This window comes from Triticum aestivum, chromosome 4B, assembly GCF_018294505.1.
Source record: "Triticum aestivum cultivar Chinese Spring chromosome 4B, IWGSC CS RefSeq v2.1, whole genome shotgun sequence".
Taxonomy (NCBI): domain Eukaryota; kingdom Viridiplantae; phylum Streptophyta; class Magnoliopsida; order Poales; family Poaceae; genus Triticum; species Triticum aestivum.
In genome coordinates, this window is record NC_057804.1 from 222,568,935 (window position 1) to 222,585,216 (window position 16,282).

The following is a 16,282-nucleotide window of genomic DNA, read 5'->3' on the forward strand; positions in this document are numbered from 1 at the left end:
TCATTCCATCGAGTCACTCGATGCAGATGACTGGCTCCGCAGCATCACTCATAAGCTGCATTCCGCAAACGTAGACGAAGATGACAAGGTCGCCTATGCCACATACAACCTGGAAGGTCCTGCTAGTCTTTGGTGGCAAAACTATGAGGCTATGCATCCAGCTGGCCAGATTCCTACTTGGAGGGATTTCATTGAAGCTTTTCGCGAGCATCACATTCCTCAGGCCCTCATCGATTGCAAGAGAGACGAGTTCTATAGTTTCACCCATACTAAGATGGCTGTTGATGCATACAGTAGGGAGTTTGAGAACCTCGCCCGCTATGCCACAGAAGAGGTGTCCACAGATCCTAAGAAGCAGGCTAGGTTCCGGAAGGGTCTCTACCCCAAGCTGCATCGTGATCTCCACCTGCATCGTTGTGATACATTCCAGGCTCTTGTGAACAAGGCCATTAATGCAGAGATAACTCAGCTCACTTACGAGGATTCTCGTAAGCACACCCGTGATTTGGGATCTTCTGCCGGTTTTGGTTCTCAAAAGTGTCGGATTTGGGTTTCAAACTCCGCTCTTCCATCGGGTTATTCACCAAGGCCATCCTACGTGGCGCCTCACCCAGCTCAGTCGGATGCTCCACGCAGGCCTATTGGTAGACCGCTTGTTAATGCGGGTCCACGTACAACCTCAGGGACTTGCTTCACATGCAGGAAGCCAGGACACTATGCATGTGGCTGCTCCCAGGCCAGTTATGCTCCACCCCAGCCCGAGAATTCTGTTGACTGTGTTAAGCCATCAAGGAAGATTGTTAATGCCAAGCCAGCTCGCACTGAACATGGATGTGTGCATCACGTCTCAGGTAAAAACACTCATGATGACCCGGATGTCGTTCTTGGTACACTCCTTGTCAATTGTCATCCAGCATCGGTTCTATTTGATACTGGAGCATCTCACTCCTTCATTTCTGAAGGCTATTCTCGTTTGCACGACATATCATTTTGTGATATGCCAACTCCACTTGAAATCCAAACCCCGGGGTCTAGATGGCAAACCACCAGTATAAGCTACGATAATGAAATCCTTGTTGACAGACTTGTATTCCTTGCATCACTTGTAGCCCTCAAGTCAACAGATATTAACATCATCTTGGGTATGGACTAGATGATAGCTCATCATGCCAAGATTGATTGTTACACCAGATCTGATCAGCTTACACACCCATCTGGAAAGATAGTCACTGTCTCCACTAGAGTTGAAGTGCGTCAACTCTATTCTCTTAATGCCAGCCGTCTCCCAGACCTTGAAGATATCCCGGTAGTCTATGACTTTCTGGATGTCTTTCCAGAGGAACTGCCAGGTGTTCCACCTGACAGAGATGTGGAGTTTGTTATAGATCTTATCCAAGGAACCTCTCCAATCTCTAGGAGACCTTACAAGATGGCACCCTTAGAACTAGCCAGGCTTAAGAAACAACCTGATGAGTCCTTGCAAAAGGGTTTCATCCGTCCTAATTCTTCTCCTTGGTCTTGCCCCGTCCTCTTTGTCAAGAATAAAGATGGTACGGACCGGATGGTTGTAGATTATTGCCCCATTAATTTTGTCACCATAAAGAACAAATATCCGCTCCCCAGGATCAACGACCTGTATGATCAGCTCGCTGGATCCTCGATCTTCTCCAAGATGGATTTAAGGTTAGGCTACCACCAAATCAAGATCAGAAATGGGGACAACCCCAAGACAGCCTTTGTCACTCGTTATGGTCAGTACGAGTACACTGTCATGTCCTTCGGTCTAACCAACGCTCCAGCTACATTCTCCCACTTGATGAACTCGATCTTCATGGAGTACTTAGATAAATTCATCGTTCTTTACCTCGATGATATTCTTATTTACTTGAAGAACGAGGAAGAGCATGCCGAACATCTAAGACTTGTGTTAGAAAAACTCAGAGAGCACCGCCTTTCTGCCAAGTTCTCCAAGCGTGAATTTTGGTTGCCAGAAGTGACCTATCTAGGCCACGTGATCTCTGGTAAGGGCATTGCTGTCAATCCCGAGAGAGTTAAGGCCGTTCTTGATTGGACTCCACTTGAAACCATTAAACAAGTTAGGAGTTTCCTTGGTCTAGCAAGTTATTGTCACCACTTTGTTAAAAACTTCTCCAAAGTGGCCAAAACCTATCATGGAGCTTCTCAAGAAAGATAAAAGTTTGAGTGGTCCCCATAGTGTGAGTTTAGTTTTCAGGAACTGAAAAGACGCCTGACTTCTGCTCCCATACTTGTGCCACCGGATTTCATAAAGGACTTCGTTATCTATTGTGATGCCTCGCGACAGGGACTAGGTTGCATTCTTATGTAGGATCGTCATGTGATTGCCTATGCATCTCGACAGTTGCATCCACATGAGGAGAATTATCCTACACATGATCTAGAGCTTGTAGTCGTAGTCTATGCACTCAAGACCTGGCGACACTACCTTCTTGGTAAACGTTGCGAGATCTACACCGATCACCAGAGTCTCAAGTATATATTCACCCAACCAGATCTGAACCTTAGGCAAAGACGTTAGTTGGAAGTGATCTCAGATTATGATCTAGGGATTACTTACACCCCGGGTAAAGCCAATGTCATTACTGATGCGCTAAGCCATAAATCCTATTGCAACAATATCATGTTGCAGCAGGGCCAACCACTTCTCCATGAGGAATTCTGTAAGCTTAACCTTCACATTGCTCCTCACGGATTCCTTTCTACCTTGGTGGCGAAACCTACTCTTGTGGATCATATCATAGAAGCCCAGAAGCATGATACGGGGATTACCCGTATTAAGAGAAACATTGCCAAGGGTATTGCTGGTAATTTCTCTATAGATGATCGAGGTGTTGTTTTCTTTGGGAACCGCCTGGTGGTCCCCAAGAAGCAGCATCTTCGGCAGCTGATTCTTAAGGAGGCGCATGAATCTCCTCTTACGATTCATCCCGGTACTACTAAGATGTATCAAAACCTACGCCAGAGGTTCTGGTGGACTAGGATGAAGAGAGAAATTGCTCAGTTTATTGCTAACTGTGACGTTTGTCGTCGCGTTAAGGCAGAGCAACAGAGACCTGCTGGCACCCTTCAGCCTTTAGCTATTCCTGAGTCGAAATGGGATAAAGTTGGTATGGACTTCATCACCAGCTTTCCCAGGACCAAGAGAGGGACTAATGATATCTTCAAAGTCATTGATCGTCTCTCCAAAGTGGCTCATTTCCTACCTGTTCGAGAGAGTATCACTGCTAGTTAGCTCGTTGACTTATATATTTCTCGGATAGTGTCACTTCATGGTGTTCCACTAGAGATCAATGCAGATCATGGTAGTCTTTTCACTTCTCATTTTTGGGAGAGTTTCCAAACTGCCATGGGAACCCATCTTTCCTTCAGTACCGCTTTCCAGCCTCAGTCGAGTGGTCAGGTGGAAAGGGTCAACCAAATTCTCGAAGACATGCTTAGAGCTTGCGTTATCTCATTCGATATGGATTGGGAGAAGTGTCTTCCTTTTGCCGTGTTTGCTTATAACAGTAGTTATCAATCCAGCCTCAAGAAAGCTCCTTTTGAGATTCTCTATGGACGAAGATGTCGAACACCTTTGAACTGGTCAGAAACCGGTGAAAGACAATTCTTTGGACAGGACATGATCTAGGAGGCAGAAGAGCAAGTTCGCATCTTTCGTGAGAACTTGAAAACAGCCCAGTCTCGTCAGAAGAGTCAGTATGATCGACGGCATAAGGATATGACTTATGAAGTTGGCGAAAAGGCTTACCTTCAGGTTACCCCTTTGAAGGGTACCCATCGTTTCGGTATCAAGGGCAAGTTGGCTCCTTTTTACATTGGTCCTTTTTGCATTCTCACTGAACGAAGAGAGGTTGCCTACCAGTTGGAACTACCCCCACATCTTTCTCGAGTTCATGATGTCTTTCATGTCTCTCAACTCACACTACAAGAAATATGTCAACTTGTGACCCTCACTATTGGCCACTAAAAGGTCATTGTTTTTCATTTGCGACCTTTTTTTGACCAAAAACAGAAGGTCAAAAGCTGGCAGCCGTAAACTGAAATTAACGACCTTCTGTAAAAGGTCGTTGGTTCCACGACCAAATTTTTGGTCACTAGCAACCTCCTCAGGCCACGTAGGCATCCAGCGTGGCAAGCTGATGTGGCAGAAGAATCAGCCCGGTCCGATTCAGCGTTTTACATGGGCAGAGCCCAACAATTCGGCCTTTTTAATGTATTTTTTCCAATAATTTTTGGTCGGGATCATGGGCCTAGCCCAACAATCCAGGCGTTTTAATGTTGGGTCATGGCCTTCTTGGCTCAAGAGTTTCAGTTTTTCTTTTTCTCAAAAGATTGGTCCCAATTGTTAGATTCTAGTAATGGGACCCGGTTGTCAGGGTCAAGTTCTTTAGATTTCATTTCACAGTAAATAAGTAACCAATATCTAAATCAGCACTAGCAAAATACACTACTTGAAATAGTAGCCAGAATGGCAATCACAATATTACAACGTGAATACATTTTTTGTGGGTAAACGTGGATACATCATACAACACAAATACAATGGCAATGACAATATTACAAGCTCTATTGCTTCTGTCGATCTTCTTCAACATGGACCTCCTTCAATCCTTCTATAGCAGTCACAAACTCTCCTCCGTTCAACCTTATTTTGCATGGAGGTACTGTGAGAGGAAATCTACAGTTAAGAACAAAATACATATACAAGCAGTTGGGTACAAATCACTTTGGAAAGCACAAGATATCATTTGGCCGAATATCACTTGTGCATGGGACAGTATCTATACAATTGTACAATACGAAAGGAATTACAACTAAACAAAAATTATCAGTATAACAAAAGGTAGAGACTGTGTTGTGCTTTATCAAACAAAACTTAACATTATAAATAGGCAGAAACGGTGCAAGTTTATCAGTACAAACTGGATTTCTAAACAACATTTGACTGAAATGACAATCTATTTAAAGTACTTCGGGTTTGAGCCATTTTCAATGTTGTCATTTACCTTCCAGGGGCAGTGAAGAGCATACAGATAGTAAAATAGTATAGGATAATAGTACCAGCGCCAGGCAAGGTAGCTGTTACATGAATCAGAAGAGAAGAATCAAAAAATCTAGAGCCAATATATTATGAACAAAACAGTAAAAGAAGTAAGGACACATAATCTATTCCATGAGATTTAGTCAACTTTAGGGAGCATGGCAGATTCAGACCAATATTTGCAAGCATGTAAATACTGATTCAACACTAGGGAGTACTGACTTTTTGTGGCAGCAAGAAAGCAAATCAATTTGGCAAGCAGTGCAACGCCAAGTCAATTTAGAGCAGTAGCACTAGGGAGTAGGGACTGACAGCAGTAGCACTAGATTCCCCATAATATATCTAAAAATTACTGAAAATAAGCGTATCATTTGCTCCTCTAGGAACTAACAATAGCCGAGTCTAAGCTGATTACCCCATAGAATTTGTTTGGAATTGCGCATAAACATGAGAGGCAACCGAGAAGGAGCAGCTAGAGTGCACTGAACTGGACGGAGAACCTCTTCTCGCTGTAGACAGACTCGCCGGCGACCATGTTCTTGGTGCAGAGTGCGTCCTCCTTGGCCTTGGCGATGAAGACGATGTCGTGCTTGTGTGGCATGACAACCACCTTGGCCCCGCCCTTCATGCCTGGTCCTCCCCTTCCCGCTCTCCTGCCCTTCATGCGCTTTTAACTTGAAGCAACTGCATTTTTAGATGGAGAGGACTGAAGTTAGGTAAGTGATAAAAAAGAATCTACCAAAAAAGTTGATCTCCACAAACTCAGCAACTAGATAATGGCCACTGTTTGTATTTTAATGAAGAACACCCCAAGCAAATAATAACAGATGGGCATTAAGACAAAAAAATTGGCAATCGCAGCATCATGTTTCAGCAGCAGTGCAGTAAAAATCCTTGTGTAGCACAAGCAAGAGGACCATGTACTACTCCTAATTACACATAGTAGATGGCAAGAGTGAGAGCGGCGCTTACTTGGAAGTGCTAATAAAGAGGCTGGTATTATTCTAGGGCGTTGTATTCATCTCTAGGGCACAGCAAAAGCAAGCCAAAGAGGTAAACTTCAGTCCCATCACAGAATGCAAATTCCATACTACAAACAATACAGTGATTATCATAGCATAAACTATATTGTCTGAACGAACATTGTAACTCCCATTGCGCTAGAGGTAAGATGACATTTTGGATCAATCAGAAAAAGGGTAATGCATTCATCAATAAAAAATGGCAGCAAAAGCAAGCCTAAGAGCCAAACTTCACACTGAGTTTCCAATCCAAAACCTTACACTACAGACTGGACTATTACATTGACCATCCTAACATTCAGAGCATGGCATTGGAATTTAACTCCAAATCAGCATGGCATTGACCATCGTAACATTCCGAGCATGGCATTGACCATCCTACAAACAACATAACTATGGGCAAGATCGGGAGAATGGAATGGCCTGCATAACAACCATCCTTGCTTAACAACCATGTTTGTTTCAGCTAGTGTGGCATTTCGACAAACAGGCTATGGGCAAGATCAGGAGAATGGAATGGCACCTGCATGGTGTAGGTCTTGCCGCTGTCCGTCGCTCCATAAGCAAACACAGTCACGTTGATGCCCTCGAAGATGCCTGGGATCAAACAAATGTCTGATCCCTGCTCCAGCGGAGGCTCAGGCTCCACCCTCTAATCCAGCGGCGCCAGCAGAAAGATAGAGAGAGAGTCAAACCGAGAGAGAGGGCGCAACAGGAGCAGTCCTTTACCAATCCTAGCAAATAAGCCCAGCGGATAAGAATTTACAGACAACCAGATTGGAACTCCAGCAAATAAGCAGCCCCAGGGGTGCCAAGCCAAAACGAAGGGATCAGAGGCATGGCCTGGAGCAATAGGAGCAGCCCTTTACCAATCCGCAGTCGGCGGCCGCGGCAGGACGCGGGAAGCAGCACGGCCACAGGGCATGGAGGCGGCGTCGGGGCGGAAGGGGGCCGCGCGTGCGGGTGGAGGTGGAGGCAGAGGCGGAGCTCCATGCTGGAGGCGCTGGTAGGTGGGTCAATGGGAGGGAGAGGGCGGGTTGTGCTGCTGGCGATGGGCGGGCGCAGTCCAGCGCGATGCCCAGCTGCGTCTGCCATGGCATTCGATGGAGGCAACGCCGAGCATGGGCAGCTCCGCGAGGCTCCACTCGTAGTAGGCGCCGCCCTTGCCGCCGTAGGCATTGGCCAGCAGCCTCGGGGTCAGAAGGGAGGGGTGGGATCGGAGGGCCCCGAGATGTTGGCGACGGCCGCTGCGGATCTGGATCTGGATTGGTTGCGAGAGACAAAGAGAGAGTGAAATGGCCAGTGTGGGTGGACGGTGGGAGACGATGTGGTGGGGTGGAGGGCGGGATAGTGATGCAGTGGGATCCCATCGGCGGTAGCCGCCATCTTCGATCTGGATCGGAGAGAGGAAGAGAGAGAGGTGGCGGCGCGTGGAAGGACAAAGGGGATCGAGCGAGGAGAGTGTGTCGCGGGCTACTAGGGTATGGGTCGGGTTGCGGAGAGGTGAGTGACAGACGTTGGATCTGTTGTTTGTGGACGGCTCAGATCAGCTACAGTGGGGTGATCCGTGAGAAGAGTCCTGATTGGTTCAGAACATCTGTGAAATAAAATAGTTTCTAACTGCTGAAAATAGAGGTATTTTGTGAAACAGCCATCAAAAATATTTTGCAAAAGGGCACCACTAAAATTTTCACTCAAATTATACCACATTTTATGGATGATCACCAATTTCCATGCATTTCCGATCTTTCTACCTATTTTTGGTCATTTAAATGGGGTTTTGTCGATTCAGTAGGAATCGAGTCAAATTTGAACTACACGTGCCTCATAGTTTACTCTACTTTTTCCAAAATTTATTTTTAGGTACATAAGTACCTATTTAATCAGAGAAATGCCAAAAATTTCCCAATATTCAACCATTAGCTTGAAACAACCATGCCCGCCGTTTTGACCGCATTCTGAAACGGGCATGAAAAATTCAAAAAAAAATCAAAAAATGGAAAATCTTCGCATTATGTCATTATATGTGCATCTTGAATGACAATTATTTTTAAAAAGTGTTCTAAGAAACGAGCCATCACGTGTGGAGATCAATGGCTTCCAAGCTAAACGATCAATCTTATGGTCACATTCATGGCATAGTTTGTTCAAATGATCTCATATTGTGCACAAGGGTGCATATTGGAATGGCAAACAATGTTGCCTAAGGAAGTTTTCATTTTCTTTGAACGAAAAAACCATTTTCCATTTTCCGAGTGCCCAAAAGGAGGGTTTTTTGTGAAGGACCTCCCGAATAATTGTTGCAAAATTGGACCGAATCAATTTTCTAAAATACTAGGCCATATTTAATGCATAATTGACCAGGTGTAAAAAGTTTTGATCCACCTCTCGTGAAAAAGACAAATTTCCGCCGATTCAATTGAAAGCGGGTCAAATTTGAACTGCAGCTACCTTGTAGTTTGCTCTTTATTTTTTCCAAAAATCATTTCTAGGTACATAAGTATCTATTTTATCATAGAAACACCAAAAAATTCCATGATTCAACCACTAGCTAGGAACGGTCATTCCCGCTGTTTTGACCGCATTTTGAAACGGGCATAAAATTTTGAAAAAAAATCAAATAATTGGGAAACCTTTGCATTGTGTCATTATATGTGGCGAAGTTCCCAGGAAAAATAACAAACTTGTAATACAGCAATTATTTTAAAAAAGTGTTCTCAGAAACGAGCTATCACGTGTGGAGATCAATGGCTTTCAAGCCACATGATAAATCTTATGGCCACATTCATGGCATAGTTTGTTCAAATGATGTCATATTGTGCACAAGGGTGCATATTGGAATGGCAAACAATGTTGCCTAAGAAAGTTTTCATTTTCTTTGGAAGAAAAAACCATTTTTCATTTTCTCAGTGCCCAAAAGGAGGGTTTTTTGTGAAGGACCTCCCAAATAATTGTTGCAAAATTGGACCAAATCAATTTTATAAAATACTAGGACATATTTAATGCACAATTGACAAAATGGTTGGGTGTAAAAAGTTTTGATCCACCTCTCGTGAAAAAGACAAATTTCCGCCGATTCAGTTGGAAGCGGGTCAAATTTGAACTTCAGGTGCCTCATAGTTTGCTATTTATTTTTTCAAAAAATCATTTCTAGGTACATAAGTATCTATTTAATCATAGATACACCAAAAAAATTCCAAGGTTCAACCACTAGCTAGGAACGGTCATTCCTGTCGTTTTGACCGTATTTTGAAACGGGCATAAAAAATTCAAAAAAAAACAAAAAATTGGGAAACCTTCACATTGTGTCATTATATGTGGACAAGTTCCCAGGAAAAATAACAATTTTCTAATATGGCAATTATTTTAAAAAAGTGTTCTCAGAAACGAGCTATCACGTGTAGAGATCAATGGCTTTCAAGCCAAATGATCAATCTTATTGCCACATTCATGGCATAGTTTGTTCAAATGATCTCATATTATGCACAAGGGTGCATATTGGAATGGCAAACAATGTTGCCTAAGGAAATTTTCATTTTCTTTGGACGAAAAAACTATTTTCCATTTTCCGAGTGCCCAAAAGGAGGTTTTTTTTGTGAAGGACCTCCCAAATAATTGTTGCAAAATTGGACCAAATCAATTTTCTAAAATACTAGGACATATTTAATTCGCAATTGACAAAATGGTTGGGTGTAAAAAGTTTTGATCCACCTCTCATGAAAAAGACAAATTTCCGCCGATTCAGTTGGAAGCGGGTCAAATTTAAACTGCAGCTGCCTCATAGTTTGCTATTTATTTTTTCCAAAAATCATTTCTAGTTACATAAGTACCTATTTAATCATAAATACATGGTTTGGTGGCGATACGTCGAGGTTTGGGCGGTGGCCGAGGGCCCCAACTCTAGAGCGCGTAAACTCGCATGCCCGCCGCGTGGTCATCGCGTGACCGTGGCGTTGCCATGTGTTCTGGGCGGCCTAGGCATGTATAGTGGGTTGGGCACTCCCCAGGTAGGTGCTTGGAAGAAAATTACAACATAAGATTCTCACGAGGAGACCGATCGATGCTCAAACATGAATTAGCAGCCAAGTGCTTGATTAGAGGTACGGGAAATGTACATGGCTAATGGGCATGAGTTTTGGCTGAGGAAGACCAGTTACTAAGAAGACCGTCTTCAAACAAATTCAGCTCAAAAGGAGGAGCCTAGGTGGTACTTGCTTTGCAAAGTACCACACTGGACATAAATACGAATGTTGAAGTTGGGCTCAAAACAAATGAATAGATTGAGCTGGCATTTGGTGGAGGATGGTTATTTGGGCATAGGAAAGCACTGTAGAAAATGGATACTATTTGGACATGCCAAAGTGGTACTTCCTTCACAAAGTGCTGCTCTGAATAGAATAGGAAAATGAATGTTGTTGAATTATTTTTGAACTAGGCAAGGAAGGTTTTTGACATATTTGATTAAGATATGATCCAAACAATTTATGAGAATTTTTTGGGAATTTTTGGAATAACATAAATATAGGTTGCTTCACAACCTAGGGCAAAAATTGACACATGGACATGACACATAGGCAAAACTGATGAGATGGCGCCTAGTCATCGCAACCCACCACAATTTACAAGGCTATGACCATCTATATTGGTCGTTAACAACTAGAAATAAGGCAGCGGACTAGCGCTGTTTGCTTTATGATCATTTCGTGTAAGGAAATTACGACCTTTCTGGACAAAATGGTTGCAATGGTTTAAGATTTGGAGCCCCCCGAACAGCTTTTGACCAATTGGTCTCAAATGGTCATAGATCTATGACCAATTCTTTTAGGGTCACTAACAGAAGGTCACTAGTTGACATATTTCTTGTAGTGTCAGGCGTTGTTTCTCGGATCCCATCCGCGGAGTGGACCATGAAACGCTTGATCTCCAAGATAACCTCACATATCTAGAGTATCTAGTTCGCATCCTTGATCAAGTAGAGCGTGTCACCCGATGTCAGAAAATCATGTTTCTCAAGGTTTAGTGGTCTCATCATTCCGACAGAGAAGCTACTTGGGAGCGAGAAGATCGTCTTCGACTAGAGTACCCCACTTTCTTTCCGTCGACCCCTGAATCTCGGGATGAGATTCTTTCAAGTGGGGGAGAGTTTTCACATCCCTAGTTCTTGTATGCTCTAGGCTAGCTAGTCATGTGTGCATCAAGTTTCAATTCCATTTAAATTTTAAATGAGAATTTGTGAAACCCTCAGAAATCATTTCTGGAAATGACCCAAATAAAAATTGCTCCAAAAAGGTCCAAGAAAATGTTCATGTTACTCTCTGAAAATATTGGTCAGAGGTAAAATTCAAACCAATATTTTTTGGAGCTGATAGATATTTATTTTGGGCATTTGGAATTAATGCAGTAATTATTTGCATTGGATATATATTGTTATATATAAAAAATATTGTCCAATGATTATGTTAGTTGTTAAGGAGCTCTGGAATAATACCACTAGCTCCTACAAAAAATTGGCATAAGAAAATAAATTAGTACAGTATTATTTAAAAAGAAGAAACAAATGTCAGAAATAGAAAAGAAAAATAAAAGAGAAGAGAGAGAGAAGGACTAACCTGGCACCCACCAACTGGCCCAGCTCCTGTGCTAGCCCAGCACTGTGCGGCCCAGCTGGGCCAGCCCACCACCGCCGTCGTCCTCCTCGCGCCAATCGGCCAGGCGTGTGGCCGGCGCACGCGCGCGGCCGTGCCGCCATGCCACCTACCTGCCTGCCTCCCCAGGCCATGTCGACACCGCTTCGACCTCCGCCACTGCCGTTTGGATCGGACCGACATCCTCCCTCCCTCCCTCCTCCTCTCCCTCGCCTCAACCCGCCATGGCCGACGCAGCCGCAGCCGCGCCGCCGTAAAGCCACGGCCACCGTGCTTCCCTCGTCTCCCCATGATGTCCACGGGCTCCGCCTCCATCTCCCGCGCCTCTCCGTCAACTCGCACGACGCCGGACGCCCTGCATCACCTTCTACACCACCATCTTTGCCGCCACTGCCCCGAGATCACCAGCACCTCCTGTCATCCTCAGCTGCTCCCCGAGCACGCCGAGGCCACCCCTGCACTCCCCGTGAGCTCCTCTTCCTTCTCCCCCTAGCTGCGTCACTCGAGCTGCCCCCTAACGCCGTTGGCCATCACGGCCTGGAGCTTGGCTCCGCCGGCCATGTTGCCACCGTAGCCACACCTATGGGAACCCGCAAACCGAGCACGCCACCATAGTCAGTACATCTCCAGGAGACGAATGTGACCAGCCCTGGCCCCTGCCGTGCACCGTAGCCCCTTCTCCCCTCCCCATCAAACTCCGGCCGCTGCCCAAGTGGTCGCTGCTATCGATCTAGGCCGTCTTCGGTGAAACGGAGGGCACCAGATGCGCGCGAGCACCAACTCCTCGCAGATGGACCCCGCCACCCATTTGGTCGTCGGAGACGCAATCCCCCAGCCCACCGCCGCGTCTGGCCTCGCCGGCGTTGAGTCGCCAGTGGGGTTAGCCCCGTTTGACTGTGTTTGACCCCGTCTAACTACAGTTTGACCACCCTGGGTCACTGACGCGTGGGGCCAGCGCTGTTAACTAAGCCAGTTTTGGTTTAATTTAAATTAGGGTTAGCCACAGTCACTGACACATGGGACCCACACGTCAGGTTTGACCCAGTCAGTGCTATTGACTTGCTGACGCAAGCATGATGCACTGCTGATGCAATAAATTCTTTTCTGGTTTAAAAATAAATCAGGAAAATCCAGAAATTGTTATAAACTTCAAAAATTCATAGAAATTCAACCGTAGCTCAGATTGAAATAAATTATATGTGAAAAATTATCAGAAAAAATCAATCTATCCATCTGTACTAGTTTCATGCATGACAAACCAACTTATACCTACTGTATAAGTGAAAACATATCAATGGCATTTATAAAGACTTATTTTGGAGTTGCATTTGAACCTTTGCCATAATCAAGCATCATATTGTTGCATATGCTTGTGTTTTGATTGTTGACACCGTTCTTTACCGATAGGTCCTGCTCCAGAGACCGTTCCAGAGTACCTGTGTAAGGAGCAGTGCCCCCCTGTTGATCTACTAGGCAAGGAAACCCTCTTGTTCATTCCGATACAACCCTACTCTCTCGCTCCTGCTCTTTGTTATTGCATTAGGACAACAACCATTCAACTGCTACTTTGTGCTGCGGTAGTTGAACCCATTCCTCTACATGACCTGTCATTGCCACAGTAATTAGTTGAAACCCACTAGCATGTGTAGGAGTTGATTGAAGCCATTGATGTGTTCCTACCATGCCATGCCTGCTATTGCTTAGAGTGTGTCAGGTATGATTCATTGGGAATGAATTGGAGTGCAGTGCTATGTTCTGATGCTGAGGGTTTTGTGTGTGAACACGATTTGGTAAAAGCTAGCGGTGAGAGGCCATGTAGGAGTACATGGTGAGTTGTCTCACTGGAACCGTCCTTAAGCACTAAGTTATGTGTATGTTGTCCAATGACTAGTTACTACCACACATTGGGTTCCGGTAACTCGACCCCTCTCGACTTATTAACCAACTTGATCTCTGTCCAGGAGTCACAACTAGTTTCTAGTGTTTGTAGGTAGTGTTATTTTTCTACCAAGTGCTACCAGGCAAGTTGGGCTTTTGACAAAATAGGCACATGTTGCCTGGTGTACCGAGTGGCACCCGGATGATGGGCTCGGGAACTCTGCACACATCGTTTGGGGCCATGATGGAAACCTTGGCCGGACTCCCTTGCGGATAGAACCCGAATAGGCAATAAACCTAGACTAGAGTCTTGTGTGGTTAGTTAGGTCGTGGTCGACACCCTCACCAGGCTTCCACTTGAATGTTGCCGAGATACATGACATGTACATGGTGGTAAGTGGCGAGGGCGTGTCTGAAGAAGTACACCCCTACAGGGTTATCATGATGTATTCGAATAGCCAGGTCTGCGATTATGGACTTCTTGGATGCTTACGTGGTACATAGACAACTTGAAGTGGATACTCTAAAATGCTCAAGACAGGTGTGAGTGCTATGGATGGCCTTCTCGTAGGGAGACGCGGATGAATTCATAGTAGTGTATCGTGTGGTGATTAGTGGACTCGTGTGCACTGCCTCACCTCAGAGAAGTTACTCGTAGTTATAGAACAGGATAGCCATTGAGTCAAAGCTGGCTTGCTGCAACTAAACCCCACATTACCTTCTTGATACCAATGCATGTATGATAGGATCTGATGTAAGTTTTAGCAGCAGAGACTTCGGTCTTACTAGTTTACGTGGACTTCGACAAGTAGCTTGTACCTCAGCTATGATCTTGATCGGATGTTGTAGATTGTCAGGCTCTTCAGCCTTTTTCATTTCTAGATGTCTGTACTCAGACATGTAATGCTTCCTCTTGTTGCTTGTATGCTCTCAATGTTGGGTCATGTGACCCCTGTTTGTAATAAATGCTATGATGACTCCTCTTTGTCTTTATCTATATGAGCTGTTGAGTTATGTTGTGATGCCATGTTGTACAACACATACTTGCATGTTATGCGTACGTGTAATGTGTATTGCTATGTGTGGGATCCGACAACCTAGTTGTCTATTCCTTGTAGCCTCACTCATGGGAAAATGTCTCCTGGTGCTTCCATTGAGCCATGGTAGCTGTGTCTATCCCTTCGGGGAAATGTCACGCGTTGTTCATTTAAGTCCTTGTAGCTTGCTACGACTTGGGTTCATATGTTGATGATCGACACGTTCATTGTTGGGTCATGTATTCCTGTTTCTGTAAGCTTGTGCCACCTTGGATTTACGACTAGTCATGTCGGCCCAGGTTCTCTGTCATATCACTACAAAAAAATACACTTTCGTGATGATACGTGTTTGTCACAGTAGGTCGCGTTTTCTGTCATGCATGTACATCCATGACAATTTTATGACATAATAAAGATAGTCATACCTGTGCTGTCGTAGAAGTGTTCCATGACATTACCAAAATTATCATCACGGAAGTGTCCACCTCCATGATGATAAATCGCGCGTCACAGAAGTGCTTTCATCAAGGGTGACCGCCACATGGTATCCACCGTAACGGAACGCCGTTAAGCTATCGGGTCGGATTTTGGATCCGATAACCCATTAACAGCCACGACCAATGCCGATTTTCCACGTGTAAAATTCTCATTGGCTGACGGATCCACGCGTCAGCTCCGCTTTGGCACAGGTGTCACTCATCCAATGGTCGAGATGGGCCTATGATATGTTGACACGTGGACCGGCCCAAAAGCAGCCCACAAAGTTTAAATGGGCTGGCCCAACCGAAGGCCCATAAGATTTAGCGAACCATAATGGGCCGACCCAGCTAAAGGCCCACAAAATTTAGCAGACCATAATGGGCCAGCCTGTCACGACCGGTTTTCCGGGTAATAAATTTCCAGAAAAGACCGTCGTGCTCATCAGCCCCAGGATTACTGTTAGCTGATGAGGCTCCAACTTGATACAGAAATTCCAAGCAGAAAACAAAATATGTAGTACAAGACCATTCTGGCCTGTGAGTACAACAAATGGTTTCTAGTGGTTGATGGTGGAAGCGGTTTGTGAAACATCAGTGTCTATGGGACTCCATTTCCCACGGGAACAGCTGACCAGGTTAACTCCTATCTTCGCGAGGCTGCTATCTCCATTACTTAGGTGCCGGGGCTGTCATCGCGTCGCTCCTCTTCGTGCAAGAAAATCTGGCCAAGACAATAGCCAGGGACAAGCCAGTGAGTACTTTGAATGTACTTGCAAACATTATGAGCACAGGTATAATATAACAATGATGTGCTAAAAATATTTTATGCTCATGACGTCAGTCACAAAAGATAAATGAAACTCTGATGCGTGCAAGCAAGTTATTTATAAAAATGCAATAACATGGTAGTATTAAAATTTATGAAACAAATAACAAGCAATGCCACAGTCGAGCGTCTTAGCGACACCACATAAAGGGCTTTAAAAGAAATGCCATAGTCGGGCGTCTGAGCGACACCACATAAAGGGCTTTAAAAGAAATGCCACAGTCGGGCGTCTGAGCGACACCACATAAAGGGCTTTAAAAGAAATGCCACAGTCGGGCGTCTGAGCGACACCACATAAAGGGCTTTAAAAGAAAT

The 16,282-nt window shown here is 44.7% G+C and overlaps 1 protein-coding gene across 4 annotated transcripts; it reads right to left on the reverse strand.

Annotated features, from left to right (window-relative positions):
- Positions 1-4,474: 4,474 nt before the first annotated feature.
- Positions 4,475-7,596, reverse strand: LOC123091855 (rRNA 2'-O-methyltransferase fibrillarin 1). Of its 4 annotated transcripts, none has more exons than XR_006443606.1 (4): positions 6,626-7,588; positions 5,496-5,764; positions 5,046-5,118; positions 4,475-4,703 (listed from the first exon to the last, which is right to left on the reverse strand). XR_006443606.1 is itself a non-coding variant. In XM_044513457.1 (4 exons), exons 2-4 carry the CDS (start codon positions 5,742-5,744, stop codon positions 4,686-4,688), a joined length of 255 nt encoding a protein of 84 aa, XP_044369392.1. In that variant the 5' UTR covers positions 5,745-5,764; positions 6,626-7,596; the 3' UTR covers positions 4,475-4,685. The 4 variants fall into 4 exon arrangements, 2 of the variants coding, with proteins under 2 accessions (XP_044369392.1, XP_044369391.1); XM_044513457.1 differs by having other exon boundaries at positions 5,581-5,764; positions 6,626-7,596; XM_044513456.1 differs by having other exon boundaries at positions 5,569-5,764; positions 6,626-7,591.
- Positions 7,597-16,282: the final 8,686 nt, after the last annotated feature.

What these genes read in the sequence shown, in the direction of transcription:
- LOC123091855 (XM_044513456.1), bottom strand. Translation starts at nt 5,744, where the DNA reads ATGAAGGGCAGGAGAGCGGGAAGGGGAGGACCAGGCATGAAGGGCGGG. An exon ending in GAGAAGAGGTTCTCCGTCCA is followed by an intron (nt 5,119 to 5,568) that starts GTTCAGTGCACT and finishes TTCATGTAACAG; the next exon opens with CTACCTTGCCTGGCGCTGGT.